The 17,562-nt window shown below is 39.2% G+C and overlaps 1 protein-coding gene across 3 annotated transcripts; it reads left to right on the top strand.

Moving 5' to 3' along the window:
- The first annotated feature begins 8,143 nt into the window (after positions 1 to 8,143).
- On the top strand, positions 8,144 to 16,750 carry LOC121296557 (AKT-interacting protein-like). Of its 3 annotated transcripts, none has more exons than XM_041222256.1 (10): positions 8,144 to 8,244; positions 9,477 to 9,597; positions 12,021 to 12,229; positions 12,562 to 12,626; positions 12,733 to 12,833; positions 13,039 to 13,127; positions 13,559 to 13,657; positions 14,430 to 14,537; positions 14,718 to 14,778; positions 15,128 to 16,750. In XM_041222256.1, the coding sequence occupies exons 2-10, from the start codon at positions 9,580 to 9,582 to the stop codon at positions 15,233 to 15,235; spliced, it is 858 nt and encodes a 285-aa protein (XP_041078190.1). In that variant the 5' UTR covers positions 8,144 to 8,244; positions 9,477 to 9,579; the 3' UTR covers positions 15,236 to 16,750. The 3 variants fall into 3 exon arrangements, with proteins under 3 accessions (XP_041078190.1, XP_041078192.1, XP_041078191.1); XM_041222258.1 differs by having other exon boundaries at positions 8,161 to 8,244; positions 9,482 to 9,597; XM_041222257.1 differs by lacking the exon at positions 8,144 to 8,244 and adding an exon at positions 8,705 to 8,764.
- The last annotated feature ends 812 nt before the right edge of the window (positions 16,751 to 17,562 follow it).

The following is a 17,562-nucleotide window of genomic DNA, read 5'->3' as shown; positions in this document are numbered from 1 at the left end:
AGTTTTTACAGCAAAGGCATTCTCAAACAGCTGCTTTAATACTATAACAAGGGCATAACGTAGTTCATGGTAAGTGGTTTTATACAGAACTGTGAACCCACAAGAGATATACAACATGACAGTCTAGACACAGCAAAAAACAATAATAAAAAAAGCCACCTGCATTGTCATTAAGGTGAACTACACCACTGATCAACCATGAAATCAACCATCAGCCACTACTTTCTGCCGTCTTGGAATCCACAGCAACAAATGACCTGCTCCCTTGCAATATTTATAATTAAGCATAAACACGCTCATTAACATTTACACATGAAATGCGGGTTTCCAAGTGAAACTGGCGTGGATTTTCCTGTGTGTTTTGTCATTTACACGAGTAAATGAGATTTACCCTGTCCTTCTCTTTGGCTGTTTTTTTTGGCCACAAACCTGATTTACATGAGTAATTCTCCCAAACACACACACGCATCTCCATTTCAAGAGTAAACTGACCCGCATGGAGCCCCATGATTGACAGCACCTGCAGAGTTCTTCAGAATTAAAGCAATGAATGTTTTGTTTTTTGTTTTTTATACATAAGTTTTTGTTTTCTTCTTTGTTGTTTGGTAAGTCTGGAATACAGTGGCATAGGCCTTCTTCAATTCTGATGAAAGGAAATAGTAATTGAAAGAACCTCGCTATTAGGCCATTGCAGATGGATTAGGTCCTTCAACATGCCGACTTCAATTTACTGCTAGGGATCATCATAAAACATATTTGGTGTTTTTTTTTTTTTTTTTTAAAAGGCACTTCACGGTTCCAGATTTCTATGTGGAACTCTCCATGATTAAAAAGTTCCATTACCTTCCTGGATCGCTGCAGTAATATATTACTGTGTGTTTGGACTCTGTGGGGTGAGTGTACGAGCCAGCAGGCAGGCAGGCAGCTCCATCTGCTTGGACACGTCACTGCCCAAGCTGCCAACTAAGTTTATACAATAAACCCCTATTAAGAAAACATGAGCTCATGGGTTTATTTAAAAAAAAACTGTTTACTTGTAATTCTATGTGTGTCACAAAGTCTGACATACAGGAATTGTTTTAAAGTTATTTTTTCACTGAAAGTGTGCAGCTGGCTATTCTTCCATGTTCATCTTCAGTTGTATGCAGTGAACTGTGTGCTTGACCTGAGAGTAGCACCTTACCTCATTTAAAAAGCCTTGTTTGCAGATCAGAGCATTTAGAGGTTATATAGCACTGTGATTTGCGATGCACACAAGGGACAAGAAAATCTAAGGAAAGCTGTTGAATTCAAGTAACTTACTGCTGGGATATCATTTCAAAACTTCCAAAATCAATATCCACAATAAATCCACAATTAAATAAACTTAATCTCTTATCTTTAGCATAGTATAAAAAACATTAATCACCAGTAAAGGATTAAATTGATTTGATTAAAAGAGGTGTAAGCGTTTATGTTGTGTTTTTATATAGATAGATAGATAGATAGATAGATAGATAGATAGATAGATAGATAGATAGATAGATAGATAGATAGATAGATATATATGCTTGTTTTCAAATCCAATGCAAAGGTCATTGTCAGCTGAAACTTATTTAGTGCATGTTCAATCAGTCTTGACTCATCTTCAAAGATCTCGAATGGGCCTTGGTGCACTCAGGCTATCAGAAGCTGCTGTCCTATTTGATCTCTGCATTATGAGTGTGAGGAGGCGCTGCAGCTTGACTCAAGTGTGACATTTGCAGCATGCTGGATTAGACCCGCTCCAGTCTGATTACAAAATAAAACAACCTGTCGCACTGGAGCAGTCTTATCTGAATGCTGGGGCTCTTATAAAACATTGAGAGGTAAGTAAGCACACAATGTAAGTCAAGGGAACCAGCATAATTAATGTCTGATTCCTAGCGGAATATGGATCCCATAAAAATACATTTAAAAATGTGACACGCGGGCGGACAGTCAGCCAGACTCTATAATCCCTGACATTATTATAATACACTCACTAGCTTGTGATAAAGAATGTCCTTAGCAAGTTCAATCACAAGTGATCCTCTTGATAAAATCAAAACTCATATATACAGTCATGTGATTCTGTGGGGGTGAGTGTATGCAGCAGAGGGGGGTATTTAATTCCAAAAAGAAGCTTTCCTGACCTGTCTATAAAGACCACCTACACACACACACACACACACACACACACACACACAGAGCACTTTCTGGTGAGATATAATTAGTGTAGATGTTTACAGTGTGGCTCCTCGCAGTGTTTACAGCGACACTGTTGTCTTGAAACCCACATCTGCTTACTGCAGGCCTGTCTGTGTGAGCATCTCCTCCAAGCAGAGGCAGACTTCCCAATGCATCAGGTAGCAAGCATACCTTTCAGAGGTAATCCTGCTAATGAACTTGAAATTGATAATAAAAAAAAATTTAAAATCCCAGTTGCCAACTAATCAATTACTGGAATGCACTCAGTTAATGAGGTATAATAAATTCAGAAATCAATGCTGTAAGGAAACAGCATGATGCCTGTGTGTGATTTCAAATGAAATGTCTTTTAGTTTGCTACCTAATAAGAATAAAATACAATACAATACCTTGCAATCTCACTTTCTCATATTGATTTTGTATATCGAATCAATGCATTTTAATATCTGACCTGGGTAATGCAAGTTTATTGCCAGTTTATAGACAGTGCCGTATGATTAGTTGGTTCTTCGTGGGGCTGTGAGCAACATCCTTCCTTTCCTGCACAACAGGAACACACAAGACAAACAGTCCAGGTTTCTGATCATTGATCCTGCTGAGCAAATATTCATAAATGTAATTAATCAGTTGGAATACTTTCCTGTTATTAGTTTTGGTGTTATTAAATGAGACTGTTTCTGCAGGACTAGAGACTAGCTCGGAGCTGTTATTCAAATCAAATAACATGGCCTGTACTTGTGCAAGGCACCAATGAATGCCAGCTCGGGGTACGTTCCCAGACAACAGTCCCATATATTACAATAGGCAGTAATGCCGGGGATACGTTCTGTAACCAGGACAGTGAATTCGCAGAACCCCAGAGCAGTCATTCAGAGAAAGAAACATCACTCACCAGATTGAGATCTGCCCTCGGCCAAACCGGGCTAATACTGTCACTGGTGTACCAGTACAGCATGCAACTGGCAAACAACTGAAACATTAAACTAATAACCACTGTATAAACACACAGTATCGTATCATGCAGGCTTATACTGCAAAAAACAAACACACAGGCAGGCAGGCAGACTGTATTGAATACTTCCTCTGCCAGTACATATCCATCTTTCATAGCTGGAACTGTAGAGAATGGCATTTAAAAAATACTTTCACATGTGCCTTAAAGGGCCTTATCCCTGCACGTCATGTAGAGCCCGTTTGTGCAGTTTTGAAAGATGCACATGCTTTTTTTTGTTGTTGTTGCTACCAGGTTAAAGAAAACTCTCGTTTCACATGCCTTACTTTCAGGCAGTCTTACACTTCCTAGGTCGTTTCACAGCAGTGTCTTCGGAGGCAAGCAATGCTACTGATTGAAATACATGTCCGTGAATGAAGCCGCTGGTTGGCTCATGACAAATGACAAATGAGCTGGACGATATACCAGATCTCATTTGTAACAATTCTTTTAAAATGGAACAAACCCTATACAGTGAATAATAGTGCAAGGCAGATCATTCATTTGCTACTGAAACCCCATCAATGAAATTGTGATGCGTCATCTTATCATCACTTTCCTGGGGAGAATGGTTATATTGTATACTGCAATATATATATAAATCTATTGGTATATATATATATATATATATATATATATGGTCTAGATTTGCAGTTCCTGCATGTTTATTTTGAAGAAAATATACTGTATGACCAAAGTCATATTTGATTCCTATGTTTTCTACTGTCAATCCACTGTAACATACACACTTTATAATTGTGTTCTTGCCGAACGTCAGGGGCAGTCTGGCCCATCCCAGCTCCATTTGGTTAAAACATTAAGGGTTTAATTTTAATTTTATTTTACTTCTTGTTTTATCTGTGTCTCCAGTCTGCTACCGATGTAAAGGTTGAGGCTTAGACAGCTTAACAGTTATAGGGAATGACCTTTACTTTTAATATGAAGGTATTTTTTGTTTTATTATTTTTTTTTTAAAGTCTATGCACGTGATAAATTACATTTCGGTGGTATTCATATGAAATGCCAAGCAGTGAGCCCCCCCCCCCCCCCCCCCCCCCCACACACACACACACACACACACACACACACACACACCTCTCAACCAGTATGCAAGAAGCTTTCTTCCAATGGAAATGAATATGCAGGGTGATCCCTGCTGTCTGTATTTACTAAGAGAGGGTTGCAGTGCATCTCTATCAGCACTAACATTATCAAGAGGTTTTCTGCAAGCTTATTTATCACATTCACATCTGTGCCTGCCCAACACTCGTCACTGTCAATCACTGCGCAGTAACACACAGATGATGCTCTCATTTGGTTTAATAAAATCTCTCGGCTTATTTGCACTGCAGTCATTACAGCACGTAATTGCTGCATTGAGTTGTACGGGAGGCAGTAGCCTGGGGGATAAGTACAGACTATTGCTCTATGAAGGATTTGTTTCTTTGCCTCTTTCACTCCCTAGTCACTCTTATTCCTAAAATTAATATTGCATTTGAATCCAGCCCCTGCTATCCCTATGCAGCCTAACATCGTTATTACTTATTATCAAGACGTGGTGGAGTCATTTATTGTTAGTTTTATGTCCTGGCTGTCAAGGCAAATTTCATTGGGAGATGCCACATGCAATTTTTAACTGTCACTTAAAACTAAATTCAGCCTCTGAATTAGGACTGGGGACCATATTTCTCTGGATATTAAAGTGGTCTGGTGGTCCAGCTGACTATAAGCAGTCAACGCCTGCCACAAACTCAGCGGTCAGCCCTTTGTTTCTGAAAAGATGTAAAGGGCTTTGTGTTCCTTGTCCGCAGCATAACCTCACAATGGTCAAGACTCGTACAGCTTGCAGAGATGTTTACAATGGTTGTGGACAGTAGAGGGAGCAGGGGGAGAGGGAGCTGGGTGGAGCAGCAGGTTCATTCACAAGCCTTAATAAATGCTGTTCTAGACAAGTTTAAGTGCAGCTCAGAAAGCAGGTCCAGAGCACACCGTTTAAAATGAAGTGGTGAGACACTTATTTCACATAGAGAGGGGTGAGTGTATGGAATAGGTTGCCTAGCTATGCATATTAATGCTGAATCAATGGGGTCCTTGACAAAGTTCTGAGATTAAACAGATATGAAACAGCTGAATAGCCTCCTCTCATTCGTATATTTGTTCTTATGTTCTTTCACTTTCTGGGTTCGAATCCTGCTCACGAGCTAAATGAGTGCTGATGGTCTTGGATTAACCACTGCTGGACATTAATCCACATCGCCAACATAGTTCTACTTGAGGGAGGCCCAGGACTGAAGGGCAGGCAGAGGGTCCAGGTGAGCATGGGGATGCTCTCACACTGAAGTAGGTTTGCATGGTTTGAAGCAATGGCTTTTATAATGACTTAACAACATGTTCATATAGGTAAGTGGACAGGAGGGAATAGTAGCTATAATCCAGGCTAGGCCCTGTCACTGTGGGCTTTGGTACAATCCAGGACCCCCTAGAAATTAGAAGACTTGAACTAGAAGTGACTGGAGTTTTCACTTTTATTCCGAATATCCAGTTATTACACTGGGGAATGAGACCAGGCTAGACCAAATTACCAATGAATATAAATTATGGATATCGCAATGTGGCATTCTTTAAAAAAAATAACACTAGTCATTTAAAATATGTAACTAATTGTCTTTGGGAGCCAATACAATACCTTGCATAGCAGTCTGATCCACTCCTGGTTTTACTCTGAGTTTAAGACGACACACTTGAGCTTGTTACAGATGCATTGTGGCTAATCAAGCTGGTATTGAAACCCAGAATGCAGCAGGAGAATTATTTTCAGCCCTGTTTTCAGCCAGTGCCAGTTGTCTGATAGGTAAACATGACCTCTATTTTACTTCTCATATAAACACTACAGTGCTCAATGCCAGAGATATTTCTGAATGGACCCAGGGCATTGAGGCGAGTGTGCAGCACTTACCAATGCTGCTCCCCTTCAACCAGCATTGGATGCAACCTGCAACAAGAAGTGCAGTGAAAGAAAAAAAAAAAAAAAGAATCCGATAGAACAATAATTAGGTTTTACACAGCTGGACAGCGTCATTATCTCCAATTAATTTCACCAGGGAAGCATTAAATTAGATTTATTCTGAATAATTACAGCGTTTAATTGTCATGAAATCGATCATTTATCATTTATCCTAAAGAACGGCAGCTTCCAGACCCGTCACCTGCACTGCTGGGAATGACCTTTTTCTTACGGTCTGGTTAGAGAGAGAGAACGAATGGCTTTGTTAAACTTGTCAGCTCTTATACATATTACTCATTGATGCATTAGTTAAAAGAGGTCATCCAGTTTTAACTGCTTTGTAATGAATCTAGTTTAGATAGAGCTGTAAGGCAAAACATTGCAGAAATCTTATATTACACAGACGAGCTTGTTAGCAGAGTGTGGACGAGGGTGGGGAGACTTAAGAAGTTGAGTTATGGGCCAGAGACAATGGATCTGGCCTAAGGCACTGTTAGGGATTCCACTTGTCTCTGTTTTCCCTGCATCATCCAGGTATCGAGGAAGGTGTCATGGGTTTTTTAATATGCCTTCCTGGGACACTAAACAATCCTGGTTTTAATCTTACCCTGTTTTTAAATGTATGCTTCCACATGCATGTTGATTATACAGCAGCACCACAATACCTCTACCGTAGGTTGAGCACAAGTTAAATAAATCAAGATAATATTACTGCAGGAGACACACAATATTAATTGCGTGTCAATTTTGGAATAGTAATAATATCAATGCTACCTATTGGGTGACTACAGGATTTCTAGAGAGCTGAAGCTTTTACAACCCCTCCCCCGTTATTTATTTTTTTGTTTGTTTTGTTACCTCAGAGGTGTCAACCCTAGGAACCGTACCCAAATACAGCCCAATATTAGCAGCTGTTTCGACATAATATAGAGATATACAAATACAATAATGTACACAATGTCAATGCAAATACACAAGATAGAGGTTCTGTACAATACAAGCCCTTATTGCACAGAATGAGCGCTAGCCAAACTCCATTGCTCATGTTTTTTTCAAATATTTCAAACACCTTGCTAAAGCCAGGGGTGTCTAATCATGGTTCTGGAGGCCTAATCCACTGCAGGTTTAACAGGTAAAATCATATAACTAACAACATCAGGGTTTGGATGGAGGTTTAATTGTTCAATTAAATAATTCCGACAAGGTTGGATAAAACTAGGAGTGGAAAGTCCCACTGTGGCCTCCCCTATAGCCTACAGCTAAAGTTCTGCATCCGGGTACCTACGCAGGGTTCACGTGGTCTAATTACAGCTGGCCTACTGGAGAGAGTTTTTGAAGTACAACACACTGAAGTGATTAGGGAGCAGGAAGCAGCAGCTTTGCATGTCTTTCTAATATCTGCATACTCATCCAAACCGCTGTATAAAATACACGAGGTCAGAAAATGGATTATGAGGTTATGGCCATGAGGTGTAAACCATGCCATAACAATGTATTATAGTGATACGTGTATTTTTCACTGGGACAGTGCTTATTGCATTTTCTGTTTGAGTAGCAGTACGTATAGTGGGATAGATTTATACCTGTTCTCACCAGTGGAGGGAGTCATTCTATGAAACTCGCCGATGAAAACTCAATTGAACTCACTCATGACGTGAGGAAAAAGAACACAACCTCCGTCCCTCCATCTGCCCCTACCCCTCCTCCCTCACTCCCTACCTCTTCACCCTGTTTTCATAAAACCGTGTGAACCTGGAAACTGCACTTTTGACATCGATACCAGCCCATGAAAACGTCTGAATCAATACATACACGCCCCATACCAACACTGGCCAATCTGGTCGCTGATTTTCACTCCCAGGCGGCGACAGGTTGGACTGGCAGCCTTCTTGGCCAAACAGAGCTGAGATATTCTTCCCCTGGCAGTCGACTGTAAGCCAATCAGTGTCGAGGCAAGGAGCTCTGATTTCCAGTGCGGCTGATCCGGGGAAGCACTTGGGTTTTAATTTCTTGTGGCAGTGCAAGGTCTCTTGGACAGCAGGTAAAAGGTTATTTTAACAGATAAGCAGCGACGCGCGTTTATTTCCACTGTGACCTCTCGTCGAAGTTTGGACCAGCAGAAATAGCATGTTGTAAAATAACAGCTAAGCGTCGGACGGACGGGAATAATTGTTTATTTTCTTATGCTTTTGCACCTTGGAAACGATGGGGTGGCTTCGTGTTTGAGTTTCGGTGTGTAAAGCACCTAGCTCACTGTCAGTGACAGCGTGTCTTGTCACAGTATTCGGGTTGGGTTCTCATTATGAATCCTGTCAAAGACAAACACAACCAAAGAATACTTTTAAACACAACCAAACATGCAGGCCCTAATGAATCGTAACTGACGGGTCGCTAGCGAATCATATTGCCCCTTTCGTAGCCACGTGCCTACCTTCGACCAACGAGCTTCATCTGTTTGCATCATGTTGCTCCCGTCCTAATCGTGCTAGATTGAATGCATTTTGTCCCTGTGATTCAGTGTTTTAATGTTCTGATTTTGCGTGGTAGTCTGGCGGTACAGGGTAAGCTAAACCGAAGCTATGTAACCCTTATTGATATCTGAGATACTAGTAATGACGCGATGTTATGTATAGGTGTGCATGTGTCCTGTTTATTTATAAATAAGGTTGACTCATTTTAAACCAGAGATATTACCAAGCCGGCATGCTTCAGTCGTTTTATCCTACCTTACTTAAACGTTTGTTTCCCGACTAGATGAGTATAGGTCGAGTTCTCTGGCTTGCCCTACCCAAGCCCGATGCAATGTTATGTGCTGTGCATACTGTGGCGTATTGCAGCAGAGGCTCACAGCATCATCTGTGACTCTGGCTGTGTTTTATGTGCTAGTACAGTACTCGTAGTTGCATCAGATCTGTAGATTTTTGTAATAGACTGGATTGCATATGCAACTCGAATTCTACTATCACCCTTAGATTTTCTTTGACAGTCGGTGGAAGTGCATTATATGTATTAAAATTTTATTTGTAAGACTGAATGTCAATACGGTGTGTATTGCAATGCATCATACTGAGTTTTACAGTTCCCCTCTAAAAGCTTTTGTGAAATTTGATTGTTGATACACATTTTAAAAATGAACACACTAATATAATGTATAACATTTATCAACAGATGACTGAAAGTTGACTACTGATTTGGTTGAATTTCACTAGATCTCTGTACAACTGCCTACTGTAATGGACTCTGTATCTTAGTTCTGTTTTCTTTTTTTCCCAGTAAAGTAAGTGGATGTGAGAGGCTGCATTGAGATTGCAGTGGAGGAGGTAGATAAGCTGAAAACTCCTTGATTTCTGTACAAGTGATAAATCCTTTCTGGAGCATGTCTACCGGACTCAAGGTAAGCAAGCTGGGGTGAAAACAATGAAACAGAGAGACATGGGGCTTAATTAACTACAAGGCGCATGCATGTGTTTGGAAAGCCAGCCTCTCGTTTGTGTTCTGATGGTTTTGACTTGACACGCAAGCGGCATGGAAAGTAAACTGATCACCACAATAGAGTATTGAGTGTTGTTGACCAGTGAGGTGTTGGGTTGGCAGTTGAGCGACAGGAACGTCTGTTTATATGGTTATTGCTGATCTTCTCTGCAGATTTTCTTCTCTTTTGTAGAGCTCTCACGATAAAGGACAAACACCTTTCAATGTAGCTTGTTGCTTTTAGAAATGGTGTATACCAGGCCCTCAAATCTTTTTCATTGATTGGGACAGAGTCTTTGTTTTGTGTATTTAAGGACTTTTTTGTTTTGTTTTCTTAATGCTTAGCTCTGTCAGTCAATGTTATAATTTCTCTTATTTATGGTCGCTTAACATTAGTGCTATAATCGGTTACAGATTATACGTCAGTTTAATTTCGGAGACGATGTTTAATCGATTCACAAAGGAATGTGATGCATTCATTACCTCCCTGCATGTCATGTAGAAATCTAGGTCAACTGAGCTTATGCATATTAGTAACGGTTTGGTAATGTGGGATTTGCATGCCCTGCCTAAGAGATTGAACAATGTGTGTGTTTCTCTTTTAAAGGATGCTGTACAATGCAATCAGTTTTGGAATACTTAAATAGTTCTGCTGTTTAAATTACACTCACCAAATGGAGAACTAAGCTTATCTATATTCTAGTACTACATGTCTGTCTTAAACTACTACAGTAACCTATGTTATTTGATTGCAATGATGAGATGTTCTATAAAGATCTTGGATGTGATTTAACAGGAGATATTAGAGATGATTACTCAGCACTTGAAATTGCTTAAGAAGAACATGCTCTTAGTTATGCAAGTTTTAGGCTGCACCCTTTTGCAAAATGGGTGCTTCAGTCACTCCCAGAAACCAGGGATTTAAATCAGATGGCACTTTCTCCTCCCAATGTCAGTTTTGTTAGAATGCCTATGAATGAATCCGTGGCCAGGCTTGCGTCCCAGTCGAAAGAAAATGTGTACAGTGTTTTTTTCATGGGTAGGATAAACCATAAACATGATAGTTTTATATGTGAGTAAGTAATGCAAAGCCTGGGTAAACCATAAGCAACACCAGTTTCTTAGACTTCTTACACTGCATCAAGTCAGGTCCAAACTTGCAGCTTGTATTCCTGCTTATTCCTTGTGAAAACTGAAAGCTTCGCACAGCTAGTGAAAAAGTAAACGGGAAAAACCTGCCTATTCCAGGGCAAGTAATGTTATGTTGCAAAAGCATTAACTGAGAGTACGTTCTTCTTCTCTAGTTAGCAAGGTTTGATGCAAAGGGAGTTGGAATAGTGCTTTTGTAATACAGCAGTAAGGTAAACCACTTTTCGTTGACCTGTTTTTTTTTCAGCTAATAGTGAAGTAACAGTGAGGACAATAGAGCTGCTGGAAAACCTCTTCGATCTTGTATGAAATTCATCACTATCCTCTAGTGATCCCTCTCCTGAGTAAACTGGCCTTTTATGTGAGGCCAGGTCCAAGTTAATTTTTGTATTCAGTTGGCAAGCCACCCAGCCCTGCAGAATGAAGGAAACAGATGTGTAACTCCTCTGCTGGTAGCCTGTATAAATGTGAAGTCATCTAACATGTCCTGTGGCAGCCAGGTTTGAGTGTTTAAAACTCAGCCATTAAAGAGCTTATTTAATCATAAGAGGTCAGAACCCCACCTCTCCACCTGAAGTTCTGTTGCCTTGGTTGATGTAGCTGCCCGAGACTCTTCAGTTTGCATTCCCACAAGTTAAGGGAAAATGCTGATGGTGCTTCCCAGACATCTGCCCAGTGCAGTAGATCCCATGGCATTGATGTACAAAAGGTCAAACTACATGACCACATGCACTGTGCTGTGAAACGATGAATATTGAAAAGTCTTGCACTCAACTGTTACTTTATTTCTTAAAATAAGCAGGAACGTATTGGCTGCCTCGTTTTCAGTTCCTTCATTCTCTCTTGCAGAATCCATTGTCGAATAATTTCATTTAATTTCCTTTCGCTTTCTGTTTAAGAAAACTCTTCCCTATCCATGGAAAAAGAATTGCACTTGTATTATTCTAGAGCATGACGCATATGTATTGAGTAAAATCATATAGCAGGGCTATCAAAATACATCTGTTTGTGAGCAGTCATTTGGAAACTAGATGTTTTTATGCACCTTTGTGACAGTGTTGAAACTCTTTGGTGAGTTCGTTCATGTATAAATAAAGTAATTTGTATGGGGATAGTGTTTACAGGATATGGTGTAAGTGTTTACTTACAGTGTTTGAATATGTACCCTGCTGAGAAGGTTTTCTGTTTTGTCTGCAGAGATCTGACAGTGAAGATAAAGGTGTGCAAGGAGAACACAGAACCAGTCCTCCACGCACTTCCTATGGCAAAAAACAACTTCCTTCCATACCCAAAAATGCAGTTCCGATAACTAAGCCAATATCCCTGGCTGCTTCAGCACAATCTACCAATGGGACACATGCCTCGTACGGGCCCTTTTATTTGGAGTACTCTCTGCTTGCAGAGTTGTAAGTTGTTCAGTTTTTATTTATTTTATTTTAATCTATAGCTACTTTAAAATGAACCCAGTAATTGCATCACTGCAGTGCACAGCTTAAACAAATTAATATAAATAAATACATGAAAATAAAACGGGTCAAAAACAGTCACTACCACTTAATGTAAACTCCACAGAGGTGTTGGAAATGCATGCTTGCCAAATTCTCAGTGCTATTCTGTAGTAGCAAATCCTTACTCCTGAAGGTCACAAAATACTTGATTTAAAACATTTAATCATGTTTTGTTTTTAAATTTAAAGAGTGTGTTGTTGTTTTTTTGTTGTTTTTGATTTATCCTGTAGCACCTTGATGATAAAGCAGAAACTGCCTGGAATCTACGTGCAGCCATCCTACAGATCAGCTTTAAGTATGAGCTCACTTTTTTTTTTTTTTTTTTTTTTTTAAATGCAAAAAAAAAAAATAAAAAATGGGGGCGTGTTCCAAACTAAAGTTATGTTGGTCCTGTGTTGCAGTGTGGTTTGGGGTTATTTTTATCCGGCACGGACTGTACCAGGATGGCGTTTTCAAGTTCTCGGTTTACATCCCTGATAACTACCCAGATGGCAATTGTCCTGTAAGTAATTTAGACCGATCTAAACAAAGTGCTCTGTTGTTCTAGTTATAAAGACTCTACCTGGGGGAATGGGTTGCTTTGGGTTGAGTCGAATACTGTTAGGATGCTGCAGATTCCTCTTGTGCCCCTCGGGACACCATTCTAAACTTTATAAATCTACATTTTCTATAGCAGTAAAACCGCTTCTGTTTCTCTCCTCTTCCAGCGAGTGGTATTCGATATCCCAGTCTTCCACCCTTTAGTGGATCCGGTATCGGGGGAGCTGGATGTGAAGAGAGCTTTTGCAAAGTGGAGGTCCGTAATATCTGTATACTGATACTGGAGTCTTGCTAAGTAGACTGATAAGCTACAGAGAAAATAAACATTGGCAAATGTTTAAAAATCATAACAAATGTTCAGCACAGTTTTGACCAGTGTCTTTTCATGATGATTTTGTTCCCCGTGCTGTAAAAACCATATTTGACAGCAGAGGTACTGCATTAGGCTGCAGATTAGCTGATGCTGTCAAAATGTATCGAGAAAATTAAAATCTAATGCAGTGCATGCGCAAGTGTTTGCAAAATGGATATATCATCTAAATGTTAGCTGTACCTGCATGCAAGCGTACAGGTCTGTCAGAGGCTCAGTCTGCGTTTGGTGTCTTTACTGTGTCTTCACCAGCAGACCACTCCCTGCACAGTGTCCAAATACCATTCCAACGTGTTTGATCCTCTACTGTTCTCCAGGCGGAATCACAATCACATTTGGCAGGTTCTGATGTACGCACGCACGGTGTTCTATAAGATACAGACGGTGGATCCCCTAAACCCAGAAGCTGCAGTGCTGTAAGTTTTGTCAAGTTTTCTATTTTTGTGATGATGGTCTTGTACACTGGATTAACCTAAATTAATTTCTTTGACCAAAAAATCAGAAAAGCTGTGTGTGTGTGTGTGTATATATATATATATATATATATATATATATATATATATATACAATTTGATACATTATATTTAGGCTTAACTTTCGTGATTAACAAAATTAGAGTAAGTTACCATAACAATTGACAATGCAGTTAGAGAATTAAAATAACAGGTAGATTTAAAGTAAAAAATAAATAAATAAAAAAACGCTCCAATGTAGCCAGTCGTCAAATGAGGACAATGGCCCTTAATGGGTTAATTTGCAAAGTCAAACTAGTGCCCCATTTTGGTGACCCACCACTTCAGTAGGTAACCTTAGTATGTTTCTTCAGTTCTTTTTTATTAAGAGAAGTTCTTCTAGAACTGCTGGTCAGGCTGTTTTTTAATCTTTTTGGTTGTTTCGTTTTACCCTAACATCATACCCATCAACAGTAACACATTTGTCAGGTTGCACCCTATTTTGGAAGAAGTACTACCAGAGGCATTCATGTGTGTCTTTAGTCAAAATATTGGAGGGGGGGGGGTCTATAGTTAAAGCAAAGCAAAGGTCTCCTTTCTGCATCCTAACCCTACATATCATAAATTGCATTTGACTGCTGCTGGTATTATGGATTGCTTTATACTAATGCTACATACAGTTTTTCTCTATCCTCTCCCCATTGTTAAATGGAGAGTAACTTCTTGTAATCCGCAGGTATGAAAATGATGTTCAGCTCTTTAAGAGCAAGGTAGTGGATAGTGTGAAACTGTGCAACAGCCATCTTTTTGACCAGCCTAAAATGGATGACCCCTATGCAATAAGGTGGGTATATATGTGTGTGTGTGTTCATTGTTGTGTAACCTCATGTTTAAGCTGGTGGCTACACCTTGATTACAGTAAATATCATTTGTGCAAGTCTCTGTTAAAACAATTAAACACAACCAGCTTGTAGTTTTTAAATATATAATACATTCATTCATCTTCCTCCTTATCTTGCCAAAGCTTTTCTCCATGGAATCCTGCTGTACATGAAGAGGCAAGAGAAAGGATGTTTACGCATAAAGTAAGTATTGGTGACAGATTCTGTTGATGTCCAAAAAAAAAAGAATAAAATGCTATTTAGGAAAATGGAAATGATCACTGTGTACTAAACTCCAGTGGGTGCATCTGAACTCTTGCTCTTCTCAATTATGGATCTATATAAGAGATTTTTTTTTTGTATATATTGACTTTATTTGAATACCAATTGAACTACCGATGGGGTGTGTGAAAACCCTTTTTTAGATCAGTTTAAATGAGTAGACCCCTGTGTAGGTGCATGCGTGTGGGGGAAGGGAGAGGGATAAGGGGGGGAGCAGCAGCAGCAGGAGGAGGAGTGTCTTTTGAGTGTTAATGTTGTGGTTTGTACCTAGAGAAGGCCTGATGAGCTCCCCAAAGGCGTGCAGGTGTCGGGATTGTCGTGGGTCAAGCCTGGATCAACTCAGCCCTTCAGTAAGGATGACCACATTCTGCAGGCTTGAGCTCTTCCAAATGGCTTGCTGTCCACCACTTTCTCCCATTGGGGAGGAGGAGCAGGTGTGACCAGGAAACCTGTGAACTCTAATCAAGCAGCACCATTTCTTTTAGAATAATGAACATGTATATATTGTCAGATTCTTTCTTTTAATTGAGTTATGCATACTTTAACTGCATGGAACCTCCTAATATTTTGTTTCCAACTGAACTAGCATTAAATGGTTTGGAATGATCTGGATCCAAGTAGTAGATATGATATGGACTTCAGCCAGGTGAATGAGTTTCAGACTGCACAAGTTCAAGTAGAAGCAAGGCATAAGGGGGTTGGTGTTACAATACAGTTATTACAGATAACACTAATGGTGACTATTTAATTTTTAATTTTCAGAAAATCAGTTTTGTTAAATCCTGCCTTAAAGTAAATGGTGTTTAAATATGAAGTTTGATGTTTAATTGTTGTAATTTAAACATCTTCACGTAGAGATTTTCTTGAATGTGGTTGTTTTGGGTTTCTTGTGTGTAAATATGTTAGCTGGCTTATTGTAAATAACTTGTTTAATAATTCTGTATTTAGCACTTTGGGGTGATTTTATTGTGTTGGGAACTATGTTCTTGACACAGTGGTGGTATGTAATTTATATGAAGTTGGATATTATTGCGCACAAGGAAAGCAAGGAAACTCTCTGGGCTGCCTGTTATTTTTATTTAACCCTATTTAATTCTGAAGGGTGCATTGTAAACACATTTGTAATCAACATTGATGCTTTCATCAACTGACCACATAAAGATATTGATTGCTTTTGGTGACATCGACTGTCAATGTGACCATGTGTGTTTTGTAAGTGACCTATCTTTAATAAAAACAATAGGGGAAATAAAAAATTCTGCATATTTTTTATCTATCTGAATGAATGAAAAAAAAAAACGTGGTCAGTAAGATGAACTAGAAAAGATGAAGACTGAGATCCAGTTACGATCCAGAGTACAACAGATTCAGGAAGGGACTCTGACCAATACCACGTTGTTAGGAATACATGTTTATCCAGTAATTTGTAATGGAAGGGTAAGCAACTCTGACGCTTCCAGTTCAAGCCAGTGCAGGACTTTGTTCTAACCAGTTTCTTAACTAGTTAACTGACCCTGCTGGAAGTCAATTAAAATAATTATGCACCTGGTTTCATGTAATGCCCTGCAATGGGACTCGTTGTTCTGCAGAAGTGCTCCTCACACAGCAGTACATTTTCATTACTGCACTGTTGCTGTGAGTGAGTGAGCTGTGTGGCTATATGAAGGGTGGTTATATTTTGGTGTCTCAATTTGATGGAGTAAGTAAAAGCCGAGACTCTGCTGAACTAGACAACTTAAAGGCAGTGGAACAAAAAGGCAATGTAGAAAGATCAGAATAAAAGTTCCCCCGTATTTATTTTTATTGTGAAAAGGTCCTGTTTCACACGTACATACAATAAGTGTAATTGACAAAGGCATTTTACAGAATATTAATTGTACAGCAATTACTATAAATTAATTATTTACATATGAGACATACTTTTTTTTGGGGGGGGGGGCTTAACCAAAACCCTAACCTTAGAGAGAAATAAATCTGTACAGGTGTAATCTCTGGGGGGTAAGTTTCAGTGTGAATTTGTGTACTTTGGCTGCAAAAGTAGACATACACGACCAACGATTATATCAAAGTGGATTTTAAATACATAATATTGCAAAGCTAGATCTCCTGTAATGTGTTTTTTTTTTTGTTTTTATAAAAGCTTGGTAAATGTCACCAAGTCCTGTGCTCTATGAAGTGACGAATTTTGTTAATGGTAAAGTCTGCATAACATTAAAGTGTTAAACGCTGCAATGAATACACACCATGGGTCATAATTCACCTGGAAACACCTTCCTGAACGTACTCAGCACAATAACTTTATTGTTGCGAAAAACAACAGTAGAAACACGATTAGCACCTTGAGGCCTGGTACAATTTTTAATATACTGTTTATATTTACCATTCCATCCTTCGCCCTGTTAACAAGGTGCTGTTTTCTCCCCTGAAAATATATGTATTTATATAACTTATCCCTATACAGTAATTTTTTTGTTCTTTTATTATCACTTCTGTGCTATACCAGTACCTGGTATTTTATAACAGCAGATGTAGCCATATGGAGCAAATCTAGAAAAATATTAAGGTAACCGTATGCGATTTTCTTAGTTTCCCATATTGTGTTAAAATCTTCTAGAAATAGAAAAATATACATTTAACAGTAATCCTGTTGTAAAAGTGAAACATCTGACATACTTGCACAATTTTGTGTATTCACTATATTAAACC

The sequence above is a fragment of the Polyodon spathula genome, chromosome 21 (assembly GCF_017654505.1).
Source record: "Polyodon spathula isolate WHYD16114869_AA chromosome 21, ASM1765450v1, whole genome shotgun sequence".
Taxonomy (NCBI): domain Eukaryota; kingdom Metazoa; phylum Chordata; class Actinopteri; order Acipenseriformes; family Polyodontidae; genus Polyodon; species Polyodon spathula.
This window is presented reverse-complemented; position numbering and strand designations above follow the sequence as displayed.

Bases quoted from the DNA above. Each gene is read 5' to 3' on its own strand.
- LOC121296557 (XM_041222256.1), top strand. The intron at 13,658-14,429 runs GTAAGTTTTGTC...TGTAATCCGCAG, and splicing joins AACCCAGAAGCTGCAGTGCT to GTATGAAAATGATGTTCAGC. The intron at 14,779-15,127 runs GTAAGTATTGGT...GTTTGTACCTAG, and splicing joins AAAGGATGTTTACGCATAAA to AGAAGGCCTGATGAGCTCCC.